Genomic DNA, 22,147 nt, shown 5'->3' on the forward strand with positions numbered 1-22,147 from the left:
AGAGATGCACCACTGAGTAAGTGTATTGTCAACCTTTCATGCTCGTTTAGCTAGTCCTCTGACCAATTAACCTTACAGACCACCACACAACATGGTGATTCCTCGACTCATATTAGCTCAAATTCCATACACAAACACACCTCCTCTTCTTCATCAGTGCTCTTCCCTGATGGCACATTAGAAGCACTTTTTGTCTCCTCCCCTAAAGTAGAAGCATCACCATTAGAAGCCTGGGTTCCTTGTTCTGCTTCCCACTCCTGCAATACCTCCTCTAAGTTAAACCGACGCCTGTAGTTTACAAAGAAGTTCTTCACTTGGCCAACAGTCTTGTTGCCAATTACATCTGCAATAGCTTGAAAATCTTTACCATATTTGCGGACACCTGGAAGGCAAAGTAAATAATACACCTGGTGAAGGATCAATAAGGAGAGCTGTGTGTACTATACATCATGCACACACACAAGATACCAGCAATGAAAATCCTTTCTGACAAACTCTGCTCATTTCTCAGTTCTAAGATAGAGGCTAAGATATCAGGGTCCCAGATGAAAACAATCAATTATGTCATTTCATCGAGCCAGCCACTTGCCTTCAACTGAACAATCAGAAACTTACCATTTTTTACATACTCAGTTATTTTCTCCAATCCTCTCTTGAACTCTCAAATACAGTCCATTTATTGTAAAGCATTGAATTCTTTGTTCCATCCTCAATTCCATATTCATTTATTTCCCTAGTAGCCAGTCACCTAAATTTGAGCAACACCGTTTGTAAACAAGACAGGATGGGAATGAGCCATCTCTTTTATCCCCTCAATGGAATGAGTGAGTAGTCTCAGGGTTCCCCCATTAAGAAAAGCATTATAATTTTGGTCTTAATACCAAATTTAATGATTACTTGCTATCTCACCAGGGTACCAACAAGTAGAAATGAGATAAGAATTAACAAGCAAGAGAATCATCACAATCTGACAAATGAAAAAAAGGGGAGGTATTTTTCAGTTAATTGAATGTCAACTCATGTAATAGTTCTAAAGACTGTGTCTATGAAGGAGCCTCAGCTATGCCTTCTAGACGTAAGGATAAGGTTACAGCAGCAACTACTTGGAGAGCACTTGTGCTTCTCATCACTACCTCCAATTTAAGGACTGTACATTCCGTCATTTGAGAACCTAACTTTTCATTATGGACATTTTATTAAATTACATTATGAAGGATAATATTTATGAACTTGAGATAGTCAATTATGCTATGGAATAATTTAAAAATGACTTTATATAATCAGATGGCTAATAATTTGCTTTTAAGGAAATTCTAAGAGAGGGTCACTGACTTATTCTTAAAACAGATGCACTTAGCTCAAAATATAAAAGTTGTCAAAATTTTTTATTTTATAATTTGAAAACTGCTTTTTAAAGTACCAGAAAACAATAACTTATTAATCACAGAGATGAGAATGGAGAAAAAAAAATACTGATGCTTCTAATATAGTCTGGAAGCAGCCAAAAATATGGGGATTGAAATAAGCAACATGTATACAATCACAGATGAGAGAATAATATAAGGATATGTTAAGACCCCAGCAGAAATAGTAGATATATTCTTACTGATACCTATTGGCATTACCCAATTACCTTAAAGCACCAATGTGATAGGACATAATTTTTGTTTTTAAATTCTGCCCTTATTTTATACTAAGAACTTGAGAATAAGTATCTCTTGCTATACTCGACCAGCGAGGCTTGACTCTTAGAGCATTTGGGGGGAAGTCTGACATTATGAAGCTATAACCATATCCCATTTTTAATATAGAATTTGAGGTATGTAAACTATGCTCATTTGTTCCATTCTCAAAGGAATAGGACAGACAACATATGCATGACAACATAGTAGTAATGATACTCAAACACTGTTTACAATATTTTAGCAATGTAAATTAATTTATATTCTCTTAAAATTCATGAGCTAATTTCCAATTGGAACTTCATACTGAGTATAAATTCTAATGGCGACTAGGTTCTACTGAGGGTTTATATGGCAATAAAAATTCAAGGTAATTTCATATTAGGAATTATTGCTATATATTTAAGTACTTCTCTACTACATATACTTTGGAAAACAGCAAGTCATTTGAGATCACTGCACTGAAAAATAACTATGAATCAGAAATCCAATGCAGTCTCTTAATTTTCATAAAAGACATTTAACTTACATTCTAGAAATGCCCGAACCTTATCGAATACATGAGTTTAGAAACGAAAACCTTAAATAGATCTGGATTAGATCTGTATTCCTAGCAAGAAATCACATTAAGACAAACTTGGACTCCGAGTCTGGAGATATTACAGCCCTCAGAACACCTATTTGCTAAGCAAAATATATTCCAAAACCTACCATTAAGCTATTTCCAGATAGATTCCTTTATATAACTGTCCCCGCTTCTTCTGACTCTATTCTTTTTGATCTTCCACTTTATTTTCTCTTGTTCAATGGACTTTACCTTATCACAATATTGTTGCATTTCCAGAATTATAGACCACCAAACCAAAGCTGCTTCCTATAGGAGCTTTAGTTTTCCCAGACATTTTCAATGTCAAGAACTTTTTCCAAGTCCCTCGGTGTGTCTATTATTAACTCATGTATGACAATCTTATATGAACTATTTTGCAAAATGTTAAGGCTCAGACCACACTGCAGACTGCTGTAGTCTAGCTAAGGACCCCAATCATGTCCTGAGAACAAATGGGCCCATATTAAGGCCCTCAGTCTGCAGGATGCCTGTACAGGGTCTGGGCATGAGCTACAGTTCCTTGACAGTCTCCTCTGTTTGCAGCCTTGTCTGTTTGCCCAGTATGCTGTGACAAATTTCCTAATTTTCTGTTTGCCACAATGTCAAAGGTTGGGAAGTACGGTCCTCTGGAATACACGCCAGCCCCAGCATCACTACAATGCTGAGTCCACAGGAAGTGCTCAGGAACCTGACTGACTTCTCTTCCCTATGAGGCGTCATTCTACTTTTCTTCCCCAAACCACAAGAGTCACATATAGTGACTTCTTTGTCACCTTCACAATCCCAATAACCCTTCTCAACAGCCTATTTTGGCTATAAGGAGAAATTCTTAAGCTCTATACAGTGGCTGATGGCTATAAGGTGGAATTCTTAAGTTCGACAGTGGCTGGTAACTAGCAAACTCTAGTAAAATGCCAATTAAAGACTTAATTGCTCCTTTAGAAAAATCCCCAGCGAGGCTCCTAGATGACCTGGCTCCTAGATTTACCTGACTCGAACAACATATGACATCAGAGCTCCCTTAGTTCCAATCTGTACTTGGGTCAGGGTGGGCCGTCTTTTCTTCAGTTCACAATGAACAAGGCCACCTGCCTGCTTCATCAGCAAGGAAATGAAATACAGTGACTAAACCTCTCTCTCCCTGAAGATGTAAAAGGCTTGGGTCCATTGGAACCATGGTTTTAAATAAAACTTCTCACCTTTAGGGCAAGAGGCCAGTTTTCAAAGATTAGTGGAATAAAATTTGAGAGACCCCTGGAAGAGGTAAATTATAAATTTCTCAGGGAGAGAAAAAAATTGTTTTCAGTCAAATTTCTAAATTTCATTTGAAAGTTAAAATGAAACAGCTTGGCCTTCTATCTGGCAGATGATACCTTATAACCTTTAATATATATACCTTTAAAGTTTTGTTTGGGGAATTAACATAAAAATGAAACTCATTAGGATACTATATTATCATTAAATTCTATGAAAGCCCACATTTTCAATCAGTATTCTATATTATCCAAGAAAATACATTCATATTTTTTGAGCTTTAGCTAGTAAGATAGTAACTTCAGGAACATCTGTGATATGGTGTTTCCCAATTCTGGACATGGAATTATAGACTCTTTTTTTCTTATATAGAAAGGATACCAGGAACCTGTTTTTGGTATACTTAAAAAGTTTAGAAAATTGATTGTGGACTACAAAGAAAAAAAGCAAAAACATTATAGAGGCAAACTGCTTCTAAGGAGTGGAATTTTGGGGGATATTTTTTCCTGCTTCTTATAGCAAAATTTCTTAAAATGAGCATGTACTTGTATAATTAGGAAATCTCAATTTTTAAAAAATGTTATCTTGAAATAAAAACACAGTAACACCTAGAAACTCCAAGGGTGTGGTTCTTTCCTATCAGTTAGAGATTTTTAAACTCAAACTATTTGAAAATATACATTACTTTCTACCTCCTAAAAATCCCTTCAAGGGTATGTATTAAAGAAAGGTAGAAAAGCTACCAATTGCATGCAACAGGACAGTGACTGATGCATCTAGGCCAGAGCTAAAAGTCAAAATCATACATTCTCTTTTCTAATGTCTAGCCCTTCTCTTCTGAGTTTTACATTCCCATCTTCCATAGTTAAACATTAAATTCCATAAAAAATTAATTTGAATCATTAATTATTTGAAGCAAGTGCAGCAGAGGGCTGACAATACTTTTTGATCTCCATTCTTATACCTGTTATAATAGAACAAACTCATATGGCTTGCCTTTTAGTTAAAAAGGTAGGAATCTCCTATTTCCATTTCCTTTTGATTGTTCATGTACTAGGTAGGTCACCACAATCCTTATGTGTTAACCAACTGCCCAATCTTTTTTTCCTTCTTTAGGCATGATTCTAGCTTTTTAAAAAAGTAGGAGATAAGATGAGAAAGAAGACAAGTTCTAGATTTGCAACTTCATTTCTCCTAAAACAAAATGAATGTATGAACTACAGGGAGAGAAGGTAACACTGAACTGTAAGCATAATCCCCTTGAACATAGTCCTGTTATTTCTTGTTCTATATGAGAAGGCTAACAATACAAAAAGTTAACTAAAAATTAAAATTGACATCTTGATAAAACTGGAAAAAGTTTTTTATCTTAAAAAGCACAAGTATTTTAGTTGAGGAACATATTTTTTAACACTAATGACTACAAAATAGATATTGCACATTTAAGAGGAGATCTAAAATAAAAATGGCAAATATTGTATACCATGCTTCTGCCTCTATGTACTCTAAAGAGTAAATGTTATTACTCTTTATAAGTTATTTTTAACAGAGTTAATAATTGTTCAATTTACTTGAAAAAAACCCCCACACACCTAGAATCTATTTTCTTTCCTAATTCTTTTTAAAATTTACCTTTACTTGAAAGTATTATAGATGCTCCCCTTTCCCCCCTTCATCCCACACCAGCCTTTCCTAATTCTTGCTAAATAAGAAGTGTCCATCATATGAATATCAAAATTGATTTTAGGATAATCTCTAAAAGCATTATAAATTAGAAAAAATATTTATATGACACAAACTAAAAACAGAGATATTTCACCATTAACCAATATGTGAAGACTATAATTGGCTTCACTGTTAACTAATTTGTTATAATAGAAATTTTAGATACTTAAGGCTGAAACAGATTACAGAAGTTGAACAAAGAGCATTCTTGGCAAGTATTTTAAGAGGATTAAATTATCAGCATTTATAAAATCCCACTTGGGGACTCTTGAAGAATGTATTGAAGTTATAACATAGCAAAAACTGAAACTAATGTAATAAAGTGATAGATTACACAAGGATAAACACACATTCCTATTTTGTCTGAGCATGAATTTTTCTTCTAAATAAGGGAGAAAAAAGGGTACAAGATTTATTATTTATTTAAATATTATTAAAATAATATTAATATATTCAAATATTTAGTATTTAAATCATTAGTATTTAGTTAACAATATAATGGCAAATAAAGTGGGAAATATATATTCCTAGGTTCTAGGAAATCATCTTAATATATTTAGTTGGCTTTAAAAGAGTTACAACAAAAGTTTACTTAATAGTAGAGTGACAAATCTCACTAATGACACTAGAGCGAGTCAGTATTTCTCTCTTCAGGCCACTGTAATAGTCAACTAGGAGCAAGGTAAAATAAAGCATTTAGCAAATGAGCGTTAAATCCGAATATCTATGCAAAATGTCTTAAATATAAATGGTATGTAAATTAAAACATGTTACTATCAAAACATAATAAAATTGAAATAGCCACATAATAACATCATATAAAGGTTTATCATAAATAAAGATTAAAAAGAAAAGTACAAAAAAACAATTGCCTGCTAAGATAAATAGTTCTTGATAGCAAACTGTCCGTGTTAAAATAAAAACTGCAATTATGTACCTCAACCACACTGAGACTCAGGTACAGGTGACATTACTATATAATTATATTGTTTATAAGATACATTATATAAATGTGTGAACACATGAGGCAAACATGGCACTTTTTAATTCTCCCTCAAATAACTATCTTGGAAACAAATAGCTTTATATTGTCTTATTTTATGTAACAATAATAACAACAAAACCGACAACAATAACAAAAAATGAAAACAAAAATTCCACACAGAATCAAATAAATAAAAACAAAGACATTAACATATTAATAAAGTACTTTTGAAATCCCAAGAACATGCATATTTTTTTGTATAAATTGCTGAACTAGTGTAATTTATTTAGGGTTACTTTTTAGATATGCATAATAATATAATACTGAATATATCTCAGTGGAGAGGAAATGTTTGATTATATCTAGAAATGCTCCACTCTTTAATATTTATAAGCTGGGGTAATGACCACACATGTAGTTCACACTATATATGTAAATCTTGGGATTGTCCCTTCCCTGGAATGCAGCTTTGCATAATGTCCAACCCAGCCATAAGATTCAACAGACTCTATCCCTTAGTGCTGTAAGAACAGTTATAAATCCTGAGGGCAGTATAGAGAAACATTAGCCCAGATTTTCCTTGGTGATTCTCTTCAGAAAATTCTCTCACTGGGATAATTTCTTACACTAGAGAATAGGATTAATATACTAACCTTTAAGCAACTGAATACTGGAAACCAGGGTTAAATTCTATAGGCTACAGACTGCGATGGAGGGAAACACAGGCTTTACGTCAATAAAAGCAATGCCTACTCAAATAACTATGTTAGAGCTATAAGTCATAGTTCTAAATAATCTGAAGAAGCCATTTGAAGAAGCCATGAAAAATACTAATTTTTAAATCGCTAGTTTGTAATTTTAAACAACAATTACTGAACATTATAAATCAATTAAACTTTGTTCTGACTCATTCAGAAACATAGTTCTACAATATATATGTGCTCAATGCATATCCAGTACCTTGCTTCCACAGGGTCAAGCATTTTATTTATGAAATGATTGTGTGGTGCTTTAGAGGCCAAAGAGAAGGCTGCCATTATCCTGTGGGCACTCTCCTGTGACAATTTCAAATCACACTGGCTTGGTAGTTATTCACTCTAATACAAACTGCAGAGCCATCTATTAATCAATCTTTAATTACATTATTCTCACATCTGAATGGTGCTTGCATAGTATTTTTGAGTTAAATATATTCTCTATGTTTGAATATTTGGAAATATTTTTAAAGGTATACTTGTATGTTTCTCTGGGCTTAATTCTCCTACAGTAGTAAACCTAGATAAAATAGCTATAAGTGCTCAACAAAAGAGGGATCAGCTATTAAGGAACAGATTGCAGGCCAAACTTAAAATTACACAATCAGTCCTCCAGATAGTTTATTTTGAAGGGAGAAAAAAAACCTACAACATTGAATAAAAATATGCAATTTGCCCTTCTTTAAGTAATTCAAACACGAGAAAATCCAAGTTTATAATGCTTCCAATTTGCCCAACAGTATTTCTCATACAAAAAATGTTCTGCCATAGAATTCAACAAAGCATTCTTATAAATACTGTAGTGCATTAAAAATGCTAAATGTATATTTTTGATAGATCTCTTGTAATATCTATACATTTTTAAAGTCAGGTTTCTAAGCATTCAGTGGCACATCTCTTAAGTAAGTTATAATACACTGAGAATAAAGCACACCATTAATATTTTCAATACCTGACATTTATCAAATAGATACACTATTATACAGAGAAACCAGAAACACATACTAGTTTATTCAAGCTTTTAACCACGTTATCAATGACTGATATGGTAAGAATGAACCCAACTGAGGAATACCAAAGCAGAGGCAGAGACCACACGACTGTGCAAGCTTGTCAGCACCATCACTTTTTTAGTTCTGAGAACGAGTTACACTGTTCAGGACTCGAAATGCACAGAGGCTCAGTATGTCATATTCACAAGGACAGAACAGAGTCCCTGGTCACCAGGACTTTGTGGTGAACACAAGAGCCCTTTCTCGACCCATTTCTAAAGGCAAGGAAGAACTACGGTGGTCACCTTTCATGACAAGTTCAATGATTATTAACAAAAAGAACTGCTTATCTTTAATATACCTTGCACTGCTAGAAGCTGCTCCTCTGTGGTCCAACGGGCATTAATTTTCTGATTTGACTACAAAATTAAAGAAAAGTTTCCTAATGAGGATATGAAGACAGACATTTTTCCAAAGTGCTTACTTACTTTTTTAAAAAACTTTTCACCAAATTACAGACATCAGATTACTAAAACTCTGATTTTGGAAGATTTCACTTTTATAAGAATTTATATATATATTCTGAGTTACCTTTTACCCACACAAAAAGATAATGAAAGAGAAATGTACCAGTTTGGGAGAATGAACAACATTCACATTTATACTCTAGTCAGAAAACCTATTTAAAACAGGCCAAAATATTCACTCATTTTCAACTACAATGTTCCTATCACTCACTGCACATGTTAATTTTAGCCTCATTTTAAACATTTAAGAAACTTTATTTTTTCTTTAGATGAAATCTGTGACTTTTTCTAAAATTTCTTCTCTTCACACTTAGATTATATTACCTATAATCTAGTATTTTTGTTTATGAAATGACTGTGTTGTGCTTTAGAGGCTAAAGAGAAGGCTGCCATTATTCTGTGGGCACTCTCCTGTGACAATTTCAAAAAAATAGTGTTGTATAAATTAACACAGAACTGTAGATCAGGCTTAAGCCCTAAAACATTTCTGAAGCAGAAAGTGACTCACTCTAAGAATATCTCCCCCAAGGCCTCCCATATTCCTCTCAATATTTTTGTTTCAAAAAAATCCTATGTTTAGGATTTTTATTATGGCAATATTCAATGTTAAACAACCGATCGAATTTCACTGGTGTATACCCCTGTCAGTAATCAAGGACCATTGGCAGTAAATGGAGGAACAGACATAAGGACACCAGCCTCCGGAGGTTTGCAGTAGAAACTGCCCAGGAAAAGTGCCCTCGTGTGATACAGGGGCATGCTGGGCAAAACAGAAAGGCTTCCTTTGAGAAGGGGTGATTAGGTCTTATCTTACTCATGGTCTTAGCAATAAGAGTTTCTACAGAGCACACATGGTCTGAGTAACACCAACTCCCTCACCACGTGTGAAGAGGTATAAGTAAGCACTCAGAAGAAAGAATAAAACAAAAATTCAAAATTAAAAAAAATTATTAGAGAAGAAAAAGTAAAACAGGACTTAGAGAAAGGGAGGGAAAAACCTAAAGAAAACACTGAATTCCAGATGATGAGACTAAAACCGAAAAGCAAGCAAGCCAGGCAGACAGTGGGTAATGCTCAATGTTAGGATACTGGCAATGAAGCAAAGAACAACAGTAAAAAGGTAAAGAGAAAAGAGAGGGAATGGGACATACAGAGGCAGTAATAAGGAAAAGGTTAATTAAGGCTAAAGAAGTGAAAAGAAATAAAGAAAAAGATGATAGAGGAAAACCTAGAAAATGTAAACATACGCTCCCCAGGCAATCTAATGTTAGCCTGGCTGTGAAAGGTAGATAAAAGAGGTCCTTGGTACCCAAGGATAATTGATTCTAGAACCTATTTAAAACAGGCCCAAATATTTCAAAGTAAATGGTTAAAATCATAAAAGGTTGATTGCAATTTAATGTGAATATGAAATGAAAACTTATAAAAAAATTAGTTCATTAAAAATACAATAATGACCTTAACTTATATGTTTCATTCTATTTGTTTTTGGCATATCTTCTCTGACTATTTAATGGTAATACCCCCCCAGCTTTGAAATTCATAATATGAGCATAGAATGGGTTATCTTTGTTTTGAAGACTTCAACAATTTCTCAAGGGCCTCTTGGTTTTTGGTAATCAAATTATCTTTTTTTGAAATGCTTATCTGTGAGTGACCATCCTTTTTCCTTCAATTGTTAATTTTGTTAGATACCCATCTGTCAATAATGTTGCAAGTGATGAAAGCCATTCTCTTCTATTTTCATAGACTTCATGAAGTTTTGCATCTTTTGCAAGATTTATAACTTCATTTTGTTTTGTTCTGCATTTGCACTGTATGAGCAAGAGAGTAATCAAGCTGTATGCTGATATGATGGGTGGGATAGATAAGAACTGGAGTTAACTCAGGAAAGGTCGTGAGAAACACTGATCTGGGAAATGGGGGAGGAAGGCTAAGATGATGAATTTAACGTAAGATACGTGGACAATGATATCCAGGTGGAGCTCTGGTTCCACTTGAGGCTAACAGAGATTCATCTACTCAAATGCTCATGAGGGAAAATAATGGAGTCAAATCTTACTCAGATGTGAGGTTCTAAAATCAGCCTATAAATTTTAAAAAGTTTTGTCAAATTTACTTTTGAAATGTTCTCACAAAGGCAGCCATGGAGATGGGCACACAGGCCCAAAGCGTTAGGTATTCTTCCAGCACTGGGATGGGCCACTCGTTTTTTAGTTAAATCCCAGATGAAGCCTTTGGCGTGAATTTAGGGTAGTATTGAATGAAAAAGACGAACACATATTTAAATACTACAATCTCACTAAGTTCAAGGACATACTCACACAGGAGGCATGTGGAAGTTAACACTGACTGAAGGGACAGTGGGCTCACACTTCCCAGCCTCGTAGCTGCTCACTCAGGGGCATACACTTGGTAAATGGAGTTCAGGCAGAATGGCCAGTTTTACCACGTTTGCTATGACTAAATGTTCTTTGTTTTATTAGCAGAATATCTGTCCTTCAATTGTGTCATTTAAATGTACATATCAAGTGATAAGATTGGTATTTTCAATGAGAAGAGACAGAAATGAACTCTGAGGATAAAAACTTGGAGAATGTCTATATTTATGTATAGAAAGGATAATACAGCTGAGACATAATAGTTATAAAAGAGAACATAACCTCTCAAAAGTTAAAGGAAAAAGAGAGGTTGACATCTATGTCCAGGGCTCAGAAAAATGCAAAGGAAACAAGGAGTTAGAGCTGTGGAAACTGCTCATTAGCATCAACCAATGTTAACTAACCTTTAAGAAGAAATCTCAGTAGAAAAATGCAGGGAGGGGAGGGGAGGAAGGAGTTGAAATGGCTAAGGAATTAAACAGTCTAGGTGTGACAAAATGGAAGCAATGGAAGAGGGGTCAGACTGAAGGAGAAAAGGAGTAAAAAAATTTAAATACATAGGATTCTTTTCAGTCACCGATTTTTATATTCTCTATTAAACCCAAGAAACTTTGGTAAAGATTAGTTTATATATTTAGGAATCTGAAACTGTGTGGTAGTTGTGGTTAACTGGATGGTACCACTGAGAACATTCTACAGCAACCCCAGTCTGAAATACCATTGTTTTAAAAATAATAAAATGTTAATATAAAACAAAACAATCTAATACAGGGTGGGCAAAAGTAGGTTTACAGTTATGAATACAAAATAGTTTAGTCCTATATTCAGCATCGCTACTGCATTATTCCCCTGCTAACTTACTTTGTCTTTATATCTGTCCCATTTTTGTCAGTAGTGGATTTGTAACACCTCTGAGTGGGAAGAGTTAGAAAAGGTCACCAAGTCAAACCTTCCACGCAAGGCCAAAAGTTCCATACAACATCCATATGAAAGAATGTCACCAACCCCGGGCATGGAAACATCCACAGATGGGGGAATTTCTCGCTTCAAAAGCATTCCTTTCTCAGTTTCTTGCTTCCTGGATTAATTAACCTCCGTGCCTCCACCTACCTCCGCCCAAAACAAACCAAAGCATAACCAAACATGCCATCACTCCCATCACTCTCATGTACTTTCAGGGAAATACACTAATTTCTACTTGCAATGGTCTGTGGATTTATCACTTGCTGTCCATGTCTACAACTAATACCTGGCCCTACCCGGTGCCCCTTTACCATTTACTTTATTACTCATATGCTTGGTATTTTAGAAGCTGCAAAGTTTTTAAATTATCCCGTATAATACTGACAGGATAGCTTCCCTAAAATTAAAAATTTTCATTACTTCCTTCCTATATGGAAGAAACTAGAAGGTGTTTCCATTTGACTTAATTTAAAAGGTAGACTTCTCTTCCTAGGTCACACAAGGACTTTTATTCTCTGGTCCTTACCGGCTGATCTCTATCACAAAGAAGTCCCTGTTCAGCTCTACCTTGTTAATATCTCTCTCATACCTGGTGGTCATTGGTCCTCTGAATCCAAGTGTGCCTTCCTAAGCAGACAATATATTACTTGAGAAAAGACTGATTTACATGGGTTGGTGAATTCTCAATAGTTACTAGCACAATAAGGAGCACATAATAAGTGTTCAGAGAATACCTGTTGATCAGTTTTTTAAAATGCATTTATTTTCTTCCACTGGATCTATATTTTGAATGTACTGCTCAACACCAAAACACTGTTCATGAGTCCCTGTGCCTGTCCTTTTTGTATGTACAAAAATCCCACTTATCCTTCAAACCTCAGTTGAAACAGCCCCCTCTGGGAAGAATTCCCTGATGATCCCAGGTAGAATGAATAATGACCACTTGTTTTCCTGGTTAACAAATCACTTATAAATCTATCATACAAATCCAATCAGTTTCTGCAATTTCAACTCCTTCCTCCCCTGCCCCACCCCCTGCAAGTTCTTTTTTTTAAAGGTAGATGGAGAAAAGGAGCAAAAAAAATTCATCTCTTCCTCATTTTTATGGGTCCCCCCTTTTCCCAAACACACACTTCCCACAGTGCCTAACACAGTGCTTTACATGAAATAAGTGATCAATATATATTTATCGAAATATGGACTTTCTTCATCAAAATTTTCCCTAAATAAAAATAAATACAACCAAATGAGTAAGTAAAGCATTTTAGTAACTGTTTACTTCCAGTTGAGTTATATCACTTAGTAGCCTATTGTTCCAAAAGTTAGTGAATTTCTTTAGGTTAGAAATTCTTTAGGTGATAGATTACATGATTTTTCAAGGTCTTTACTACGACTGTAAACCTAGTATTTTGAAATATGTGTATCTATTCAATTTGCTCTCCCCTGAAAAACAATAGGAATAATATAATAAACATATGTTGATAAAACTTTCTAGATGATAAAAAATATATGCATTTTCAAGTCATATGAGTTCAATAAATCAACCTCAAAGTAATGTTCAAACTTTAATGTACAAATGGTAGAGTTAAGATTGTAGTTGTTTCATTTTGATTTATTTTTACAATAAACCAAAAGATGTAATAAATGTTCAGTAACTTCTAGCCCAATACATGGATTTAAATGGGAGCATCTATTATAGCATTTTGCTGTTACATGAAAACCTCCAAAAGTAAGAGGCAGCATATTTATCTAAGACTCCAAATGGAATCTAAGAATCTGAAATATAGCCAGAGGTTCACTATTTATGACATGTGACCTTGATCAAGTCAGTTAACCTCTCTGACTTGAGAGGCCCAGTTTCCTCATGTAAAATAATAGTATTTGCTTCATCTACTTCTTGGAATTTCTGAGAGCATCAAATGAGGTAGCACATAGGGAAGTTGTAAGTGCTATTACTCTTGTACATCTTACTTTATAGAATGTTAATGAGTGCGATGATTCTGCACTTTTCTGGAAAGCTTGAGATTAGAATGATCATTTCCTTGAAAATTTGGTAGACTTTTTCTGTAAAAGTGTTTGGGCCTGATATTTTCCTCTGAGAAAAAAATGTTAATTTTTCTTTCTTTTTATTTAATGCTTATAAATTATTCAGGTTTTCTTCCTTTTCTTTTTTTTTTTAAAATATATTTTATTGATTTTTTACAGAGAGGAAGGGAGAGAGATAGTTAGAAACATCGATGAGAGAGAAACATTGATCAGCCGCCTCCTGCACACTTCCCACTGGGGATGTGCCCGCAACCAAGGTACATGCCCTTGACCGGAATCGAACCTGGGACCTTTCAGTCCGCAGGCCGACGCTCTATCAAACTAAGCCAAACCGGCCACGGCAGGTTTTCTTCCTTTTCAAGATAATTTTGGTAAGACATTTTCCTTGGAATTTCTAACTTTTGTTTAAATTTTCAAACACATTGGCATAAAGTTCTTCATGGTATCCCATCATGTTTTCAATACCTGCTGCAATTTTACATTTAATTATTAAGTTATATTTTTATATTATAGGCATTTTTGCTGCAATAATATAAAAATTATAGTAGTATTTTTGGTATCACACTATCTTTAAATAAATAAATGTCACCAGAATGTTTGTCAGTCTACCTGAGTTTGGAATGATATTAGCCTATGCATATTTCATTCTTTAACATTTCCTAACCTTGAAAGAGATTATTCAAAACAAACAAACACAACTTTCTCCCTGATTCTGTTTTCTGAAAGGCTATACTGAGTAAGATGGCACAGGGTGCACTGGTTCTGAAGCATTTCTGCTTTGCCCCTCCCCAGCCCTTCACACACACTCATTTTCAGATATTTCGACCTGCGATTTAGTTGGGGGAGTGGAGAAATATCCCATTAGGACCAAATAAAATTATTTGGTTAGTACATAAACAGAAAGGCAAGTCCAGGATATGAAGCGTAACATAGTAATCTTTAAAAAAAATAGAGAGAAAAAAGATTTTATAATAGCTCTGTAAAAAGACTTGATTGAACCTTATGGGAATTTAATGCCTATAATTATCACAAATAGCAAAAACATTAAGTTTCAGTTGAAATACAAGCAAGATTTGAGAAAATGGTCAATCTGTTTATTGTTTTTACATTTCATATTCTCAGGGATATAAGTACAAGAATGTAAGTTTGCATACTAAAATCCTAACTGGACATCTCAGCTAAAAGACAAATACCTTAAATTAAAATTGAAATCTGTTAAAATTAGCTCTATATTTGGTGATCTTTTTCTTGCTGTGTTACCAATTCACACAAGCAGAAATGGGCTTTGAGCAAACACTGCTGCAGACCCAGAAATGGACTGGCTTGCTCATCAATGACCTTCTGGTTTTGCATACACTGGGCCTACCTGTATAGCTATATTTCCTAATTACTTTGCTTGACAGGAAGTGCTAAAGGCAGAGAGGAAAAATTATTTAACTTAAATTATTAGCCAAGTCTCAAAAGACTATCACAAAATAGACTTAATAAATTATCCATATTATAAAATCTTAAACCTTCAAAGTATTAACAACACATGTGACCAAAATAGTAGCTGAACACTGGATAACTCAAAGAACAAGGTTAGTCACAGATATTCTTCAATGACGTACCTCAGGAGGTTTGAATTCTTCAATTCCTCCTTCCATTTTCTGTTTAAGTGCACTGTTTACTTGCTTAGCATTCTGAACCTTCAATAAAAATAACCCAAAATATGAATCAGAACACGTACTTAGGTGAGTACTCACTAAATGAAAAGGATATGTACCAAACCCTCTTAGATTTTATTTCAGAAGGATAGACACTTATCACACTTAGGGTGGAATATTCTACTCATTCAACTAATATACACATCAACTTATATAATCTATCTAATAGATTAATAGACATAGTTCACAACTCATAGTATTTGAATGTATTTTAACAATGTCTCTTATAACCAAATATAACTGATATATAGGAATAAAAATCCATCAATATTTTTCAATACCATAATGTATTTTATTTTTATTGATTTCAGAGACGAAAGGAGAGGGAGAGAGATAGAAACATCAATGATGAGAGAGAATCATTGATCAGCTGCCTCCTGCACGCCCCCGCCTGGGGATTGAGCCTGCAACCTGGGCATATCCTCTGACAAGGAATCAAACCATGCTCTCTTGGTTCACAGGTTGATGCTCAACCACTGAGGCACAACGGCTGGGCATCATAATGTTTTTATCAATAACAAGGAGTTATCAACAAGATAGTTATTGTCAGGCAAGAAGGGTAAAGGGCACAAGGGCAGCAGAGACGGGATTAAAAATGAGGGATTTGATTGAAAGGGAATTTCAGAGATGAAACTCACATAATTTGGTTACTACTTGGTTTGTGTGTGTTGGGGCAGTGATACTGGCAAGGGATGAATCTAAGATGATTCTGATGTTTCAACAGAGAACATTTGGGGGTTAGATGAAATATCTAGCAGACAGCTGGAAATACAGCTACAGAGCTTGGGAGAAAGTCACAGCTTGAGAAGTAGATTCAGAAGTCACTGGCATATCGTGTAAGGTTGGCTGGTATAGACCAAGAAAGTACAGTCTTAGAAGAGTAACTAGACCGAAGGGATAAACAACAGAAACAAACAAAAAAGGGAAAAGATGACTGAGAAAGGCCAGAGACCAAATAACAGCCATTCACTGAGTACTTACTATGTGCTAAGCACTGTTTTAGGCACTTATGATATATTATCTTGTTTAATTCCTCCCAACCATCACATTATTATCCATGTTTTAAGATGAGGAAACTGAAGTTAAGAGAAGTTGAACAGCTTCCCTAAAGTTACATGGGAAGTAGATAGTGCAACCAGGGTTAGAACCTAGGTTCACTGACTCCAGATGCTGACTCTTAACCACTACCCGATGATGATGATACTTTTATACTACTACTAGTACTACTACTGGTGATGATGATGAGGATGAAGAGAGTAGCCACTATTCCTTCAAATGTGCCAAACCCTGCTAAAAATCTACAGGCATCATCTCAAATAATTCCCAACAACCTGTAGGAAAAGTATGATTATTATCCCCAATTTCATAGATATAAAATTGAAGCGTAGAGAGATTCTACCATTTCCCAAGATCACAAAGCTAACAGGTAGCAATGCTGGGATTCAAACCTAGAATAGACAGAGGTATCTTACAATTTGGAAACAAGGTAAATTTTAAAGAACAAAGCTTATGTAAATGGGTCACGAGAAAAATATGCAAAATTTTGAGTTTACTTAGGTAAAGTGGATAAGCAAAATGGACAGAATCATTAAAACTATGACTTTTATAAAATACCTGGCGTTTTAAAGAAATCAACTCCATGTCCAGTTGCCTGAGGATAGTGTTGGCTGCATTGGGACTACAGGAAACAGCTACCACATCTTCCTGGGTTAAATACATGCCCTTAGGTGGACGGCACTTAGAACGCTGAGAATGATGGCGGTGTTGTAAACTCTGATACTCTCTCCTTCCAAGTCCAATCTTGCTAGTTTGGACAGGTTGTTCGGTATTACCCTGGAAGAACAAAGATAGAATAACAGGTCGTTTCATTTTGAACATAAGGCGAAAACTGTCTATTACTAGTAGAAATATCTGCTGCAGTAAGTACATCTAGAAAAACACTTCTAACCAATTAGATTATGTATGAGTCCAAACACACAGAGCTCACCAGTTGGGGAAAAATAAGCATGCAACATAATGTATTCTTGATTCATCCACTCAATAAAATGTTTGATTTCTACACCCAGAGGACTTTGAACAAAAGAAAAAATAGCTGAATTCTAAACTATTCCTGTTTGTTCAAGAGGGGACATATTTTCCCTAAGCAATAAAGGGCAAAACAAAAACAATGCTATTAACATTAAGTACAAAGTTTTTATAACAAAGTAAGTAGCCTAGCCGGTGTGGCTCAGTGGTCGAGTGTCGACCTATGAACCAGAAGGTCATGGTTTGATTCTTGGTCAGGGCACATGCTTCAGTTGTGGGCTCAATGCCCAGTGTGGGGCATGCGGGAGGCAGTCAATAAGTGATTCTCTCTCATCATTGATGTTTCTATTTCTTCCTTGCTCTCTGAAATTAATAAAAAAATACATATAAAAAAATGAAAGTAAGGAAAGGGGTAGCCGAAACCGGTTTGGTTCAGTGGATAGAGCGTCGGCCTGCGGACTGAAGGGTCCCGGGTTCGATTCCGGTCAAGGGCATGTACCTGGGTTGCGGGCACATCCCCAGTAGGAGATGTGCAGGAGGCGGCTGATCGATGTTTCTCTCCCATCGATGTTTCTAACTCTCTATCTCTCTCCCTTCCTCTCTGTAAAAAATCAATAAAATATATTAAAAAAAAAAAAGAAAAGAAAAGGGGTAGATTAGGAATTATGATAAGTGGCAGATTAGACAGCTCATAAAAAAAGGTAACTTTTCATTCTCACTTTAGAGTTGTTGAAAGAGAAGTATGCTGCTAACTAAAGGTTAAAAAGGACACAATTATCTTGATCATGACAATATTTCAAAACTTTAAGTCTATTTATCTGTGAATAAAACAAAATGTGAATTTACATTTTGGAAGACATTAAGAAATTTCTAAGAATGATAACCATGAACTAAGCAGGATTTCATTATTACTTGCAATATTCTTAAAGTATGATATAGAAATATAATGTTATTTTGTGCTTGTGAGACAGGAATCCATAAGAAACTGTGTCCATTAGGTTGAAAGCTATTTCACAGAACAGACTTAATCCAATTCTTTAGAAAAGGAACTCTGAGCAAAAGTTATAAAATAATTGTATAATAAAGCAAAATCCACTTTGTTGCTTAAAATCCAACTCAAAGTCACACATGGCAGACATGATGCTGAGGGAAACTCCTCCCAATTCAGCACTCCTAAACTTGCTGGATACATTTAAAAAAAAATCTTTTAAAATTCATTTCTGAGCTGGTAAGAAGTGAGGAAATGCCTCAGAGACCAGAAATGCTGAGAAAGCAGGAATCCAGAGGGATAAGTATGCAGGAGTTGGCATTTGCCTAAAGCCCGGGCTTCAGTGGACAGCAGACACAGGGCCCAGGAGATAAAGCCAGAACTCTGGAAGGTACTTCATCACTGTGCAAGCAGAAAAAAGTCCCTGTCCTGCAGAGGGAGAGGATGATTAAAGGGAATCATGCCTACCTTATCTTTGGCTGAACGGAAAAGAAACCAAAACAAATCTCCCTGGGAATACCTAACCATAGGCCTACATTCAAGCAGGTGTGAGGATTAGCTTGAAAAAATCCAAAATATTAAGTGTCTCAGATGGTGTGCTTTCAGACACTTAACAGAAGCAAATGCAAACTGTCTCTAGAAAAATGCACTTTAAACACAGGTCTCAAAATTTTTCTCAAGTATGCTCGAAGGAAAATGAGCTCACAGCTATTAATTGTTATACAAGTTCTGTGAGCGAGAAACAGAGAAGCAAACAATAGAATTATACCTGCAACGCCTACAGATATTAGCATTACTAAAGGTAACTCAATAAATGTGTTATATGTGTGCAAAGAAATAAAAGAATTAGGCCGGGTAGATCAGTTGGTTAGAGCATTGTCCCGATATGCCAGTCGCAGCTTCGATCTCTGGTCAGGGCACATACAAGAAGCAACCAATAAATGTGCAAATAAGTGGAACAACAACTTGATATTCCTCTCTCTCTCTCTCTCTCTCTCTCTCTCTCTCTTTCTCTCTCTCTCTCCCCCCCCCCCTCTCTACCCCCTTTCTCTCTTCCCATCTCTAAAATCACTAAATAAAATTAAAAGGGTCCTGTCCCATACACCAAAAGGTTCTTCTCTCTCTAAAGATCAGTAAGAACATGCTCTTGGGTGAGGATTTAAACCAGTGGTTCCCAACCTTCCTAATGCCGTGACCCTTTAATATAGTTCCTCATGTTGTGGTGACCCCCAATTTCATTGTTACAAATTGAACATAATTAAAGCATAGTGATTAATCACAAAAACAATATGTAATTATAGATGTGTTTTCCGATGATCTTAGGCGACCCCTGTGAAAGGGTCGTTCGACCCCCAAAGGGGTCGCGACCCACAGGTTGAGAGCCGCTGATTTAAACAAACAAACAAAAAGAATCGAAAATATGGAATGTTCTTATAAGGAATGAGTCTATCAAAACTGATGAAGCAAAGGAACTAAATAGAATATCTAGAAATAAAGAACATTAGAAACAAAATTAGAAACTCAATGGATGGGTTACTTAGCAGATTAGACGGAGCTCAAAAAAACTGTTGACTTAGAATGTATATATAAGAAAAATGGCTACAATGCATTATAGAAATATGGAAAGACAAAAGAGTGGAAAATGTGAGTGGTTAAGAGGTAAGTGTAAGTCCATTATATTTCTAAAGGAAAGGATAGAGAGAAGGAAGGACAAGCAATATTCAGAGGCAATAAATAAGAATTTTACAGAACTTAAGAAGACATAACATTCAGAAAATTACAATGAATCCAAAGCAAGTTAAAAAAAAAGAAATCCATACTCAGATACATCAAAGTGAAACTACAGAACACTAAAGACAAAGAAGAGATCGTAAAAGTTGATAGAGAAAAAGACAAATTACCTCCAAAGGGATGATAATTAGCCTGACAGCAGACTTCTCTACAGCAGGGATAGAAATCAGAAGCAGTAAAATAATATCTATACACATTAACTGTCAATCTAGGAGTCTAACCCCAACAAAACTAAGATTTCAAGAAGAATGGAGAAACAGACATTCTGGACAAAACTGACTGCATTTATAACTAAGAGGCCCTCAATAAATTAACTTGGAATGGATATACTTCAGTAAAAAGGGAAATTATTATTTTTATTTTTATTGATTTTAGAGAAGAAGGGAGAGCTAGAAACATCAATGATGAGAGGGAATCATTGATCGGCTGCCTTCTGCATGCCCCCTACTGGGGATTGAGCCTGCAACCCAGGCATATGCCCTGACTAGGAATCAGAACTGTGACCTCCAGGTTCATAGGTCAACACTCAACCACTGAACCACACCAGCTGGGCAAAAGGGAAATTATTTTTGAAGAAAAGCCTGATTTAAGAAAGAATGGTAGGCAAAATAAATTTTAAACATGTGGGTAAAACTAAATATACAATGACTATATGTTTAATTTATAAATTTAAACCAAGATGTAACTAAAACTGAACAAATATAACATATAAATCTGAAATCAATAAAAATATAATTTAAAAATAAAAATAATTTCCTGGTCAGAACACATGCCCGTGTTTTGGGCTTGGTCCCCAGTGAGGGGCGTGCAGGAGGCAGCCGATCCATGGTTCTCTCTCATCATTGATGTTTCTCTCTCCTTAACTCTCTGAAATCAGTACAAAAACATTTTTAAAAAGAACAAATCTATCCATGAAGTTTTGAGAAAAAAAATAAATTTGTGCTAGTTTTGCTGTCACACCTCAAACTGCAAAAGTTATGGCCACCATGGGTGGTAACTATTCAGTTAAGATGCAAAAGGCATTAAATTTGTGGGTAGAAGATAAACAGAAAACTTATGTTCCAACTGACGGTGTGTTGAGCCAAAAGCACTGAACCTTTATTAATACTTCAGCAAAGGATCCCTGAAAGGAGTGACACTAAGCCATTTACTGCAAGTAAAGGATGGTTACACAGATTTAGGAAGAGGTTTGGACTGAAAAATATAAGAATGACTGCCGAGGAAGAGCTGTTGCCACAGTTACAACAGAGTTAAACAAATGAAGGAAAAAGGTATGTATTCATATGCGAAAACATACCATATACAGGGTACAGTACTAACCATGGTTTCAGGCATCTACTGGGGTGTTAGAACGTATCCTCTGTACATAAGGGGGGAAACTACTGTATCCTGAAACAGAATAATACTAGAGGCCTGGTGCACAGGAGCCCTCTGGCCTGTGGGGACTGGGTCGAAACCGGCAGTTTGACATCCCCCGAGGGGTCCCGGATTGCCAGAGGGCACAGGCCAGGCCGAGGGACCCCACCGGTGCACAAATCCGTGCACTGGGCCTCTAGTAAACACTATAATACAGCAATAAAAAGAATTGCAAAAACATATTGGGCAACAAGAACAAAACACTGCTAGTAATTAGCTGGAATACATACAACATGATTCCATTTAAATAAAGTATGAAATGGACAAAACTAAATGAGAGTTGCTCAGAGATACATACACATGT

General features: G+C 35.5%; 1 protein-coding gene across 4 annotated transcripts in view; it reads right to left on the bottom strand.

The window, feature by feature from the left end:
- The window catches only part of RCOR3 (REST corepressor 3), a 45,958-nt gene that overhangs the window by 1,911 nt on the left and 21,900 nt on the right, over positions 1-22,147 (bottom strand). For all 4 annotated transcript variants that reach the window (XM_005866240.2, XM_014539701.1, XM_014539700.1 and 1 more), the window contains 4 exons: positions 17,238-17,456; positions 15,528-15,605; positions 8,362-8,419; positions 141-382 (listed from right to left, as the gene is read on the bottom strand). In XM_005866240.2, coding sequence (XP_005866302.1) covers positions 141-382; positions 8,362-8,419; positions 15,528-15,605; positions 17,238-17,456 — 597 coding nt within the window. The remainder of the gene's footprint in view (positions 1-140; positions 383-8,361; positions 8,420-15,527; positions 15,606-17,237; positions 17,457-22,147) is intronic.

The sequence above is a fragment of the Myotis brandtii genome, unplaced genomic scaffold (assembly GCF_000412655.1).
Source record: "Myotis brandtii unplaced genomic scaffold, ASM41265v1 scaffold2254, whole genome shotgun sequence".
Taxonomy (NCBI): Eukaryota; Metazoa; Chordata; class Mammalia; order Chiroptera; family Vespertilionidae; genus Myotis; species Myotis brandtii.